This window comes from Balaenoptera musculus, chromosome 9 (assembly GCF_009873245.2).
Source record: "Balaenoptera musculus isolate JJ_BM4_2016_0621 chromosome 9, mBalMus1.pri.v3, whole genome shotgun sequence".
Lineage (NCBI taxonomy): Eukaryota > Metazoa > Chordata > Mammalia > Artiodactyla > Balaenopteridae > Balaenoptera > Balaenoptera musculus.
In genome coordinates this window covers 70773942-70788511 of record NC_045793.1, presented here as the reverse complement: position 1 = coordinate 70788511, position 14570 = coordinate 70773942, and the positions used below count along the sequence as shown (strand labels likewise).

General features: G+C 37.4%; 1 protein-coding gene across 3 annotated transcripts in view; it reads right to left on the bottom strand.

Moving 5' to 3' along the window:
- Positions 1–286: 286 nt before the first annotated feature.
- BZW2 (basic leucine zipper and W2 domains 2) overlaps positions 287–14570 on the bottom strand; it is a 57750-nt gene continuing 43466 nt past the window's right edge. For all 3 annotated transcript variants that reach the window (XM_036862847.1, XM_036862848.1, XM_036862846.1), the window contains exons 8-12: positions 11131–11301; positions 9037–9183; positions 7767–7905; positions 1434–1556; positions 287–749 (exon numbers count right to left, since the gene is read on the bottom strand). In XM_036862847.1, coding sequence (XP_036718742.1) covers positions 721–749; positions 1434–1556; positions 7767–7905; positions 9037–9183; positions 11131–11301 — 609 coding nt within the window. In that variant the 3' untranslated portion in view covers positions 287–720. The remainder of the gene's footprint in view (positions 750–1433; positions 1557–7766; positions 7906–9036; positions 9184–11130; positions 11302–14570) is intronic.

Sequence of the window (14570 nt, the reverse complement as noted above, 5' to 3'; positions counted from 1 at the left end):
TATTTCCTGTGTAATGAAAATGACATTCTCGTATATAGATAATAATTATTATTAATAATATCACTTCCTGATATTACTGCTATGTGCCTGTATTTTGGGGTTGATTTATATTTCACTACAAAGATAAGTGAAGTGCATTAGTTATGATGATAAAAGGAACAGAAGGGTTTCCATAGACAAGAACAATTCAGCATTTTGGATGGGAAAAAAAAGCCTAACACTGAAATGTCATCTGTGTAAGAAGTCAAGACAGTAAAGAAATAAAAGCTCTGAAAATATAAGCCCAGATTTTTAAAAAGCCATTTATTTTAAAAAACTGGTTTGTCAAATCACATACACGAGCAGATACACAACTACCAAAGCGGCCCTGTAATAGACACCAGTGGGGCATTCACCACACAGTACCTGAAAAATACAGCTAAAAAAGAGGGGTCTGTGGAGTATTTAATTTCAGACACCTGCTGGACTCCCTGCTGAATGGCTTTAAGTTAGCATATAGTGAGTGAGAGGTAGAGTCCCAAGTATAATAGCTGATGCCTCAGGGCTCCATTTAAAAACAAAACAAAAACAAAAACCATTTCCCCCTCTGCACAAGGGAAGCCTATCCTATTTTTTTTTTTTCCTTTGTGAAAACAGAAGCCAAGTTTCTCTTCTCAAATGGTTCAGCATTCCCAGTAAGAGTGTTGTGTGGTGACCTAGGTATTGTGCTTCTTGAGCCGTCTAATTTTCTTCACCTTCAGATTCAGATTCTAGGAGAGAAGAAAGAGAAAAGTCAGGTCATTTCTTCTGAGACACATTTAAATAAGGTCATGAAAGAGTTTCTACTCTATCTCCCTCCCCCACTTAAAAAGACATTTTTGCCTAGGCATCCATTTACTAGGTAAGAGAGTCATATATGAGGGCAGGCAGCAAACTTTTGCTCCTTTTTGCTTTTAAACGAAATTACCTTTCTAAAAATGCAACGTGCTCAGAAATATTATTGGTGACTAAAACTATTTATATTTTTCTGCATCTGCAACTTTTCATGCTTAGTTGGATTATGTCTCATCATTATTGTTCTTCCAACTTGTATTGCCATTTTAAACACCAGTCAACTGGTAAAGGTGCTATAAAAATCGATATAATCCCATAAATGTGATTAAGCCAAATGTATTTTTTTTCCTTTCACAGCTGCTGATTATTTCTTCCTCTTTGTCCCTTAAATTAGGGATAATTTAAGAGGTTTTGGTTTTGTTTTGTTTATCTTGCAGAAATTTTCATTGCCTTGATTCAGAAAGGAAGGCTAAGAGGTGGACAAAATGTCTGATATGGAACACACCTCAGAACTTTAGTTTTAGGAAGGCAAGAAAAGTCTGTGGAGGGGGGAGCTATTTTGAATTATAGTGAGAAAGGATTTGCTAAATGGTCACCCGAGTTGTTAAATGGAATCATACCTTCTTCTGCGTTTTGTAACCACTCAACAAATTTCTTCATCTGGTCAAGAAAAACACTTTTGCCTTTGGCAACATGTGCTTCTTTGTACCATTTCAATATCGCTTCTTCACTCAGCACATCAGCTGCAATTTCAAATCAAAGGTTTCAAAGTTACCACATACATGTCATGTTTTAAAGCAACTTCATGTCTTACAGTTTAATAGAAAGCAATCACTTCAAATATTAAAGCTCTTTTATAAAAGAAATTCGTATTGAAACTTATCAGAAGACAAGAACCAAGCTTATTTCCATACAGCGCAGTGCCCTATGTATTTTAGTAGTTAGGGTAGTGATGGTGATGGGACTGGGACTTGAAAATCTCACAGTGCTAATTTGCTGGTAGGAAACTAGGTTATTTTGTAATTTTGCCAATGAATCAGCAATTCTAGCATTTCAGAACACTCTGTGTCCTGCCACCAACTGCAAACACATCTTGATTAAGCAGCAACCACAAATGACTGGTCTTTTAAGGCGATTTACTTTAGGAGGAAAAAAAAGCAAATGAAAAAAATGTAGACAGGATGCAATAATAATGTTAATAATTAAATATAATGATGAGCTTCCTGGGTGTACCATGGGACCAATACACACATAATCCAAAGTTCTACATTACTCTATCGCTAAGTCCTAAATTTACTTTCCCACAGCACAATATCTAAATCACATGAGTAATGTTTTCCTTGTACACTGTTAGGAGAGAAACAAAAAGTGTTATCTATTAACTATTACCTAGAACTCTAAATTCCACAAATATGCCTTGATACCCTCAAGTTACCATTAATTTAGAATATTTAATGTTAAGAATAGAAAGGGGAATATGAAAAAAATAGCCTACAGACTTTGCCAATGTTCTAATAGGTTATCTTTTGGGATTTTGGTGTGGGAAATGAGATGGAAAACAGATAAAAAGGATTTATTATTGTCCCCAACGCCTGCCCAATCCATTGCAAATGCTGATAAATCATTCTAATGATGTTTTTGCAGTTAAAATATACCTTTAACTTATGAAAACAAGAGAAATGATTTGATACTGGTTTCATTCAAAACATCAGTGATCTTTTCATAACAAAAACTTTGTTTTCTTAAAATTAATAATTGGCTCTTGGATTCAATTGAAGGGGTCAAATTGACTAAAAATGCACATGATTGGTTTTAGAAAATATAAAGTTTGTTTTATTTTTTATTTTGGTCATTAAATACACTACATTTTGCAAAGGAAGAAGGAAGTCTGGATTTATTCATATATAAGGACTAGACATAAAAATTATAATCAGGAGCCCTAAGGAATTACTCTTAGCTTCTAGTCTTTTAGTTTCTTGTGCTTCCAGCTCCACACTCCCCACTCACAATGATGAAAGGATTCTCCTGCCTCTTGCCATCAAAGTCCAGTTTCCATAGCAATGAGGAGCAGATGCCTTACAGCTCAAGGAAGTGACCTGTTACTGGGTAAGATGGCTTTGCAGAAATCTTTCAGGAATGCTAATTAGCTCAAACATGGAATTTTAAAGTCCCGTTTATATAATTTGTTTTTATGACATCTTTAAAATGCCTGTGATTTAGACCAATAATTTCCAAACTGTTTTGATCATGCTCCCCTATCAGTAAGACAATTCTGAGTGTGTACACACAACATATGTGTATCTTTTGTTTTATAAATTATATGCATGTACTATATAACTGCTATTGTTAATGTTATAAAACAAAACATAGAATTAAACATGTAAAGAGAAATTCTCTTTTTTCTCCTCGCCTTCATGAATCATGTTATGACACAATGTACAGGTTGGAAAGGCAACAGAGAGTGTAGTTTAGCGATACTCTTTGTCTCAGGTTTTCCTTCTGAAGGTTGAGAGCTCATTCTCTGAAGGTTGAGAGTTTTATTGCCCCACAGAGGCCGAAAGAGGCCATGCAACTACTAGAATCCTTGTCAGTGACTGTGCTTGTGAAAAGGACGACACATGATCGGTAAAACTTATAGGATGTCTCATCCACTGAAAATCAGACAAACTGTGCAGAGCTGAGTTCTTAGAAGAACCTAATTTAGTAATAAACACCTGCTGCAAGACCAAATTTCTAGTCCCAGGGGAATAAATAATAAAGAAGGGACATAAGCACCCACACAGGGCAACTTTGAGGCAAAGCACGAACACCAAAAAGAAAGTCGACTTTTGTGTAGGGAAAAGTCTAATCTAAAAAGGAAGGAACTCCTTGACAAATGAAGAAGAGAGAGAACTTTTTTTTCCCACTAAGGAAAAGTAGGGAGAGGAGTTCATTATAACTGGGAGATGAAGATGACAAAGTGTTGGGATCTCCCAAAATGCATACTAGGAATACGGAGGATCAGTAAAAGTACAGCAAGAAAGGAAGACATTCTACAGTTGCACAGAGCCCCCTCACATTACAGTACACTTCTCTCCCCTCGACGTGGCCAACTTCTTCATCATCTCTGGTGAAATACTTGTGTCCCTTGAGAGGCTTCCTTTTTCTTTCTCCAAGTTAGCTTCAGCTCTGAGCTGGGGCCCCTCCTCTATCATCCTTTCACTCCTAATCAGCATCTATCTGTATGAGCCTTATTTTAGCCACTGACAGGGTGATTATGATTCTTGATTTTCTTCTACACTCTGAAATCTAGGAAGTCAAGGACTATTTTGTTCATCATCTCATTCCCAGCATTTAATAACATAAGACTTGCCATCTAGTTTGCATTCAATAAATGTATAATGTACAAATCGATGAACTTGATGAGAAAAACTAAATATGTCTCAATGTGTAGAGTTATAATTCAAAATTTGGGTTTTCATGAGGGTCAGAGAGACAATATTGTAAAAGTGGTTTGAGAACTGCAAAGTTTTAGGTAACGTTAGTTATTTAAATATTTAAGTTGAAAACTGTGTCACTTGGAACTTAGAAAATTCAGTACTTTTTATTAGCAGTGTCACATAGGGACACAAGTCAAAAATAATTTACCTTAAGAAAGCTGGCACTATATGGTGAGAAGGCAAATAACCTTTTTTTAGAACAAGAATAAGAAACTTCTTTTAGAAAAATGTGCGTGAGGAACAGAATTTAACCTAAGAAATATCTGCAAACAATAAAAGCCATGATAGAGATACCAATGGTACTTGAGAAGGTAGTTATATATTTTTCAGACCTACATGCTGAGACTATGGTACTTAGCTTCAGGAAGAAAGAAAATTATTTTAGAAAGTGAATAATGTGATATTTAAAAAGTAGTGATGGAAAAAAAAAAAAGTAGTGATGGATTTACTATTTTTCCTACTGCCTTAGAAATATAAAAATCTAGATTTTAGTACAAAAAGTACATCTTCACTAAGTGACCAATCACCACTTTCTCCTTTCATTGCCGAAAAGCATTATTATTTAAAGTTTATTCATTTTTATTCCACTGTTTTTTATATAAAACATCTAAAAATCTTTTAATAATATCATTCATTTAAGTAATTAGGTTTTCAAAGGGGACATGAGGAATCATACCCTCATGTTTCTGTTATCCTCAAGTTCTGGAAATACAGTAAGGTGGGTGTATGTAATAGAGACTTAAAATGGGAAAGAAGAAATGATTTCCATTACATTTTTGAAAACCTGCTTGAAAGCAAAATGTCAACGGATCCACATCACTAGATAAAAGAAACAAACAAGACACTATCTGATATTTGTAAAATGTATATGTGTGTATGGAATTAATGATAAGTATAATCGTAACCATGTTACCATAGTTCATGGGATTTGTCACTTCTGGCATCCAATACCCTTTAGACCAGTGGTCCCGGATGAACAGTCACAGCAACACCTGGAAATTTGTTAAAATGCAAATTTGCGGGCCCAATGCTGTACCCACTGAATCAGGATCCCTGGGGAATCTGTTTTAACAAGCTCTCCAGGTGAGTCACATGCACACGAGCCCTGGGAAAGGAGTGCTTTAATACATGCTGTCCTCAAGCCTTCGTAGGCATATGAAATACACAAGAGCACCCAAATCCTCATAAAAACAAATGAAATATATGTGTCCAGGTGCACAAGTGTTTGTTGGATGAAATAAGGTCAAAGTAAAAAGTACTATTCAAAAAGGAAGGTAAACACAGTAACTCTCCTAACAGTAGTATGGAACAATCATTCCTTGGGGGTTCCATGTTCTCAAGAGAAAAAATGCAATTACTTTACTAAAAAAAAAACAGCCTGTATGTATAATTTTGTGGAAGATTATGAAATTACCTAGAAAATGACATTTAGTTTTAACTTTTCAGTGATACAGTTTAGGTTTCCATTTGTAAAAGTTTCCTGATTTCATTTCCAAATAACTGAGTCAGAATAAAACTGTTACTGACACTTATCCTCCTGTGTTCCCTTGGGCCTGCTCATACTTGCCACAGACCTTACCAACTGAAACAATCTATTTAAAAGCTGACTACCTAGTGAATCAACGGCCTAAGGAAGAGCTAATGCCTCTTCTTTTTACTTCTCAGTGCCCACTGCTTGGTTATTTTATAACTTCAGGTCACTGTTCCTGAACATTTGGGGCTGAAGAATAGGAAATAAGTCAAAGCAATCAGTTTTGCTAGCTGTTAGTAGTTGTTATAAAAAGTTTAATGGGGAAGGATGTTGGCATTCATTAATGGTTAAAATGAGAAATTTGAAGAATAGGATTTTGATAGTTTATATGCCACTTACATGCCTTTACTGATAAAAAGCAGTTTATTTTTTGTTTGTTTGAATTAAGTATAATAATGAAATGAGGTATTGCTGCAGACGAGGCTCAAACAACTACGTCTCAGTTAAAAACAAGGATTTGGTAAGAGACACTGTTTGGTTGGGTTGGCTACTAAACAACAAGGAAGGTATTATGTGTTTAGGCAGCTAGTTTATAAACAGTTTGCTTTTCTGTAGTGGAAAATATTGACCACTCATGAAGCGAATGTGAAACCTATCCCACAGGCCTCTCTACCAGTTTAAAATGGAGCCAGCTGTGGCCGGTGTGGACAGAATGGCCACTGGCTGTGGGGGGCTGCTTCTCTTTCTTGGCTCCTGGGTACCACAGGTGGGTTGGCCATAGGACCTGCAGGTTTGGTTCTGATGGGTCACCTAGACTTAAGACATTGCTATCTCATGACCACATCCAAGAGGGTCAATTCAGATCTGGCCACAGAAAAACACCTATTACTGAATTTCAAATGGGACTTGGCAGTCATCACAGTCTCCCACTGATAATGAAAATTGTGCCAAATACCTTAGTGCTGAGAAAGCAAAAGATCACCCAAACCCTTGTGGGCAAGATGTATGCATTTGAAGAATCTGGAGAGCCAATTAAAACTCTTAGTGAAATGCTATTAAACATTTTAAAAATAGCTAGTAATCAGTAACGTAAAATTTTTACATTCCAAATGCCCAACTTGTCATTCAAAATAGACAAATTTAAGAACACATCAAAAAGCAAAGAAACATTTGGTTGGTATTAATTTATACTTTAGCCTTTTCTGTGTTATGCCATTTAAGATAGCAGTAACTGCTAATAAACATTTTATAATGTTCAAAACGTATCATTTTTTAAGTGCTCCTTTCCCCCCGCCTCATAAAACTACAAAAACCTAGACCAAAGAAGAGTCCAGGATCATTTTTTTTTATATACTACAGGTATAGAGATTGAGATCAGTTAAAACCCTAATAGCTAAAGATGTTTAAAAAAAAAACAAACCCTAATAGCATTCATTTTTAATAAACTGGCTATGCCAGTTGTCATGGCAACCTAATCCTTATAAATACAATAACAAGACAGTAAATGTGAAGTTCTAAAAATAGCCATTTCCTTGGAAAACAGGAGAATGGCTGGGCCAAATAACTAAAATACAAAGTGAAAAGCTAATTATTTCAGTAGTTTTAAAGTCAGCTTTATGGCATCTGAAAAGGTATGCACATACTATATGTAAACATTTGGTAATCATCGTTGTTATAGCTAATCCTTACAATTCAAAAACAGACCTTATTTTTTGTAATTACAGTCTTTTTCACCATCCCTCCCCACCAAAATTATTAGTTCATCACCAGTCTTCTAGCAATTTCCACCAGTGACAAGTGTACAGGGGCCTAATCAGGCTGGTTCCTGAGGCCACGCATGTCTATGGTGTTTGCACCTTCTCTCTCTACATAATATGGCTGCATCACTAAAACTCAAAGACTATCATTAACCTATATCCCCCTCTGCCTCACCCCCTACTCTGTCCCTCAAAAAGCTTCAACAAAACATAGAAACACAGTGGCAGGACGACATGGATACACACCTTTATAAAAAAGAACCACGATCTTCTGAAAGGCTTTCATGAAATGGATGTTGTCATAACAGTACTCTTGAACCTTCTGGAGGAGGATCAGCTCTGACTGGCCTTGGGAGCTGAACACAGCCAGGAGTGGAGCGTATTGCTGGAACAGAAGTGGGGAGTAAAACCATTTACTCTCGTGGGAGGTGCAGGGCTGACACCACTTGAATCATAACAATAATCTGGAGGTTTGCTTAGAAAATCTTCACTTTGAGGATTATCTTATTCTAATATTGTGACCAATCAAAATGAATTTTTTATCCCTGCACCTTATCAGATTTCTCTCACTGTACCCACTAAAAGAAACCAAATATGAAATTCTATGTTAAAGATAACTGCTATGCTACTGTGTCTGTCTAATGGGTCCTGTGAAAATAAGACAGAGTTCCTAAGTTCCAAAGGTTGCCAGGGCTGCTGTGACCCCTCCACCACTGACGTGTGGCTCTGCCACTGGAAGAGTGGGCGTCTCCTTCCCAAACATCCCAGACCCCTCACATCTCATCTTTATGGTTTTGTTCATACTGTTCCCTTCATCCCAAATGACCTTGGCTTCCAGTTGTTGATGTTTGGCTATTGTTTTCTCTAAGACCTACTCAGCTCAACACTTAACTCCACCTCTGAGCCTTCCCTGGTCAACTTAACCTGCATAGGCTACTCACTGCTCTGTCCTCCTAAATACTGAGAGTTATCTGAATTTACATCCTACCTAGTTTAAACTAGGTACCTGTTGACCTCCCAATTCAAGTGTAAACTCTGAAGGCAGGCTCTAAGTCTTCCACTTGTCTTAAGACACTTTTATAGGGAGAGGACAATAAAAGCAAAAACATATGTATCTCCCCACAAAAAATATACAATTTACACAATCAGTTGATTTCTTCCACCACTCAGTTTTCAAATTCTAATGTCAGCTTGTAGTTTACTTAAAAAATACTCATTAAGAATTTTTGTCATGTAGAAGGAGAACCAACAGTTAGACTATATTTCCCTTTAAATATTGAATATATGACTATTCTGTGGATTTTCTGACATTGTTTTTAGTAAGAACTTACCCTTAGGTATTTCATAAGCTCTTACATCTGAAACATTTTAGGTAGTGGCAAATTTGAAAAGAAAAACACTAGGAAGTACATGTTTGGACTGAGTGTGGGCGAATTATGATTAGAACCCATCCATCACATTGTTAAGAGCTGCAGTTGGCCTGCAGCCGAGACTGCGCACTGTTGGGACCCTGTACCTTCAGATGCTTGAGGGCCTGCTCGGCAACGAGCTCTTCCTTCTTGTTCCATTCCACAGCGTTCATTATACAGGTCCACAGCAGTCCAATCACTGCTGTTTCTGGAAGATCGTTCCTCTTCATTTCTTCTTTAACATAGAGCACCACCTAAATTTCACCAAAAAAAGGAGTCAGAGAGTAACAGACAGATGGGGAGTTCCTCTCTCACTGTGCCCGATCAGTAGAAGGTTAGGGGCAGACAAATATTCTGCTCAGTTCCTCCCCTCCTGGCATATACTCTCAAGTTACGAGAGGCAGGAAAAACACAATGATTTGTTCTCAAAGCAGATTTATTTTTAGTCCCAAAAGTAATAGGCTTATCTCTGGCCAGGAGGTGCTGGATAATGGAAAATAAAAAAAGAGAATCGTGGTTTCTTAGGGGCTATTCTTTTACAGGCAGGAACCCCTTTGCGTAAAGCAGGGCAAAGATTATTTAAGACAGTTTGACTTTCTGGGGTTTGAAGAAGGCAACAGAGCTGTGAATTTTTACTTCCGATCCTTAACTTTAAACCTCTTGAAAAATGTCTTGGGTTTGTACAAGGCATTCTCTGCAATTTATTCTTTAATTATCGCTTTTTTTTTTAACATCTTTATTGGAGTATAATTGCTTTACAATGGTATGTTAGTTTCTGCTTTATAACAAAGTGAATCAGTTATACATATACATATGTTCCCATATCTCTTCCCTAATTATCTCTTTTGATGATCCTCATGCCTCATGTAAATAAACTGTAAAGTGCAAAGACTGTTTTTTTATATGATACATATCAAAGCAGCAACACTGAGCAGGCTATTTTTCCTTCAGAATTACTTTTAAATATGCAAATGTATCCTGAAACCTGATCGTATGGAATAAAATCTGCCTAACAGTATACCTTATATTAAATTTGTTTGGAAAAATCTTTCTCCTTTTGAATAGAATCACAAATAGAGGTGAGGGCCTCAGAAGTGATTAAAAACCATAATATCAATATATCTCACGTGTACTACTTTGTGAGTAGTACAGCTATTTTTCTCCCTTCCTTTTTTTTAATGAAAATACGTTGCTTTCTTTCCTGCTGACCTGGGGTACAGAGGGGTCAGCTGTGGGTTAAGCAGCCTTTGAGAACAGAAGGAACTGGGAAGTCCTAGTCCCCCAGCTGGGCTGGGGAAAGCTGCAAAGAAAGGTGACATCTCTGCACCTAAAGGTATCGCAGTGTTATTTGGTTTGCTTTTTTTTCCCCCATGTTAAATCATGTTCAAGTTGTTTGCTTGGAGAAAGATTACTGAATATACTGCTGACCTTAACGCCATGAGACTTAGGACCAACAACTCCACCTGCTGGACAGCATCGGTCTGGAATTCTCCAGTCCTAAACCGCAAAAGGTACCTTGCAAGGCTGTGAGCACGCAAGGTAGTGAGGATTTGGGACTTGGGAGTAAGTGGCAAAAGGAAAGGACTCTTCATGCAATTTTTGAATTATCATGTAAAAGTTTTTAAAGTTCAAACAGGAAGTTTTCTTCAGGCAGGACTTAAAAAAAAAAAAAAAAGATACAATCATAGCCGTAAGAATGATAGCTATACAAAAAGGCAGTATTTACGTTATGTGAATACGCAACTATTATGAGTGGGATCCAGTGAGCCACTGGTCCAACTGGTCTTTACCCATGATATGAATGCAGAATCACCCCTTTTATGTCTTAAAATTAAAACCTATATATATTAACCCAATACTTAACCATATTATGTAATCTGCAATAAAATGGGAAAACTACCATAAATCGAGGTATATACTGCTAGTGGAGAGTAAATCTATTCAACAGATGAAACATTTTGACAACCATAGCAACCTGGTTAAATAAGTCACTTGTGTGGAAATACTCATTATTTTCTGGAACATCCTGGAGGAGTCTGATACTTTGAAATCGAGCTCACTTAAATGGTATGAAAAGGGCCTCAAGTTCATAGCAATAAACAAAGGGAGGTCTCCTTAAGGGAGGTAAAGCTTGTGCTGCACAGGCTACATCATCCGTCTGGCTAAACGGGTTTGCAGTGATGTCAGTCCACGGTCCCCACCTCCTTGATCGGGCATTCCTGAGAAAGACGCTCCTGGAGCTCCTTCTGCAGCTCCTTCCTGGTGCCCAGGGACTGCTGGACTCGGAGGAAGTCGGAGAGCTCCTTAAGACCTGCGTCAGTGAAGTACTGAGCAAAATGATCCACGCTCTGTCTGTTAACTGGAAAGAGCTCCTGGGAGAGAAAAGAAGAGAGACTGTTATACGACATGCCATTCACATTTCAGCAAGCATAAAGAACAACACTTTCATATTAAGAGAGCACTTAGAGTATCTCATATTTGGAAGAAAAGAAGAAGGATTGAGTTTTTCAAAAGAATAAATCTCGGATATATTTCTTGAGCATCTGCTAAGGTACCTTCCAAAATTAAGCAATTTGACAAAGAAAGAGAATAAAAAATGCTAAGCAACTTACATAAACTAGTTTCACTCATTTGGCACTGCTATTTACTTCTTCTTTTACTTTAATCAAAGTGTAGCATGTACAAAAACAGAGCTAAATTTGCTAAATTAAGTACAAATAAGATGATAACCCTGAATAACGTTGGGATTATTTTAAACTGACTAGAAAAAACTGAAATCATTAACCACACTGTTTCCTTAACTATGAGTTAACAGACCAAAGCCAGTTTTAGTAATGCTGAAATGATCTGAGATAATATGAGGAAAACAACATTGACTATTATCATCTCAAGGGCTTCTATTCAGCATTTCATTAAGGAAAATGCTGCTATTATTCTAAAATAACAGCTCAGAGCTAAAGGGAATTTTTGTTGTATCTCTTAACGATGGTGGCTCTAAATTAGGTTCATGGCGAGATCTAATCTAAATCCGCCCTACTATCTCTTCAATTCATTACATAATTCTGTTGGAAATTTTTTAAAAGAGCAGCACACCACGGCTGCCCTCATATTTTCACCTCACTTCCATTTCACCTTACACAGCTCGGCAGAGTCTCAGGAACACTTAGTCATGTTCTAACCCTGTGTGACGCCAACACCCAACTAAGAAAGGAAGGCAATTTTCAAAGCTCTCGCATTTTTCAGACTGCTGCAGAGTCTACAAAATAGATCCAAACTTTTACGATGGTTAGATTTGCATATATAGATGGCCAATGGCTATGTGGCTTCAATAAAAATCTCAGAAGAAAGATCTGCAACGAGTTTGCCACCAAGCAGAGGGACATAGCCAGATGGCTTCTGTCATGACTCAAATTTCAGTATTCTCTGTACCATCATCCCATAATTTGCCTTGTTGAGTCATCAGTTTCAAAATGTCAGAACAGAGTTGGTGGGAGCAGCTATCAAACACACATTCATGTTAAAGCAAACATTTCATACCTGACTGAAATTCTGTCACTGATATTTATTCTACCATTCAAGAGGCCTTTCAAATTTGGGGGGGGCAGGGAACTAGTTTAATTTTGAGTTTCTTCTATGAATCAAGAGGTGGTGGGCATTTTACTCATAATTGTAAAAAGTAGAAATTTTTCTACAAAAATAAACTAAGTCTCAACAAGGCTAAGCAGCTTGACCCAAATTATGCAGCCAGAAATATTTAAGGACATAGCTGTGTGACCCCAAAGGCAATAATTACTCTGTTACTCGTGCCGGCATTCAATACTCAATTTAGGGAGAATGTGACTGCAAATTCTGATGGAAAGTTAAGAGTAAGACATCATCACACATGTCACTAGTGGTTTTTTATTTATTTTTATGAACTATAACCACAGTCCTTATGAATGATACATAACATCTTGAAAATTATTATTCTGATTAAACTGAGCTAAAATCAGTATAAATCATATCATGACTTTTACTAACTTGGAACATAGTTTGCATTTGTTAGAAAAATCCTACCCAGGTAAAAACCTCTATCACCTCATCCCTAGATTAAGGTCTCCCTACTTCTGCCCTTGCTCCTGAATCTGCTCCCAATGCAACAGCCAGAGAGATCCTGTTAAGACCCCCAAATCACATTATGCACGTTTTGCAGAGACTTTTCCAAAAAACTTCTCATCTTACTCAGGATAAAAGCCAAAGTTCTTAGATGATAGGGGACCTGCTGTGCCTCTGACCTGACCTCCTACAGTTTTGCTCTTACTAAATACTCTCTCTTTCTTGCTGTCCACAACATGCCATGCCTCAAAGCCTTTGCATTTTCTGTTGCCTTTGCCTGGAATACTCTTCCTGGAGATATCTAAACAGATCGCTTCTTCACACAAATGTCACCTTATCAGAGAGGCCTCCTCATACCACACTGACACTCCTCAGTGCTTCCCTATTTAGTTTTTCACTTTTTATTATACCACGTATTTTAATTGTTTATTTAGTTTATTGCCTGTCCCCCTGAAATAGAATGTAAGCCCCATAAAGGCACAGGTTGCTTGCTTGATTTCTTTCAGTATCTTCAGCTCCTAGAAAAGCTACTAGCCAATGTCTTGATCATTGTTCCCTTTTCCAGTGATGGGGGGCATGATATCAGGCAGGCATGGTTCTAAGGCACAACCACCCTGTCCTCATGGTGTTTCTGGTAGAAACTGCTACCTATGCTTTTCATGTTCAAAACGTATGTAGACAAAGAAACCTAGTAAGAACAGTTAAATGATATGTGTTTTTCAAAAAGGAAATACATTAAAAAAATTTTAATGAAGTAACCTAATTAAGTTAACCAAGCTCTGCCTATTGGCATCTTTAAGGAACCATGCTTTAAGAAATAACTGAGTCTTTTGTGGTTAAGTTGTTATTGTATCTTTGTTCCTAATAATTCACCCCCGCTTCTCCCTTAAACAAGTATTCAGTGAAGACCTTCCTTGCTGTATCTGTCTTCACAGGTGGAGAAGTAGCCCATGAGTGGACTAAATCTTCCTACCCCAAGCCAGGCTTCTCAATGACTTCTTTTGACGAAAGAAGGTGAGCTTTTAAAGCACCGGAATATCTCCCTTCAGTCACCTGTGTTCCTGTCCTCTGCCATGAGGACAGAATAGCCCAGATGGGAGCTGCTCCTTCAGCCTGGGACCGAGAATGAAAGGGCTAGGGCCTTGCCAAGATACAGCTAATCCACAGACTCAGGGACAAGAATATATTCCTTCATATGAACTTCCACCCACATCAGCAACCTATTCACTTGTCTTCTGTGACTTCTATATACCCTTCATTGCTAGAGAGTAGGTTCCATGAAGGCAGGAAATTTTTCTGTCCTGTCTCTACTGGCTCCACAGCTTCTAGGACTGTGCCTGGCACAGAGCAGGCACTTAATAAATATAAGTTAAATGAAAAGTATTATCAGTGGCAGAAATTGACAAGAATCTAGACTTAATTTTTCTTCTTTATCATATTCTAAAGACTTCCAAGACCCAAATAGGGCTATTTTAGGTAAACCTCAAGAGATAAAGGAATTTTAAGTCATTGAAAATACAAGAGTTTACAATGAGCCAGATTTGGA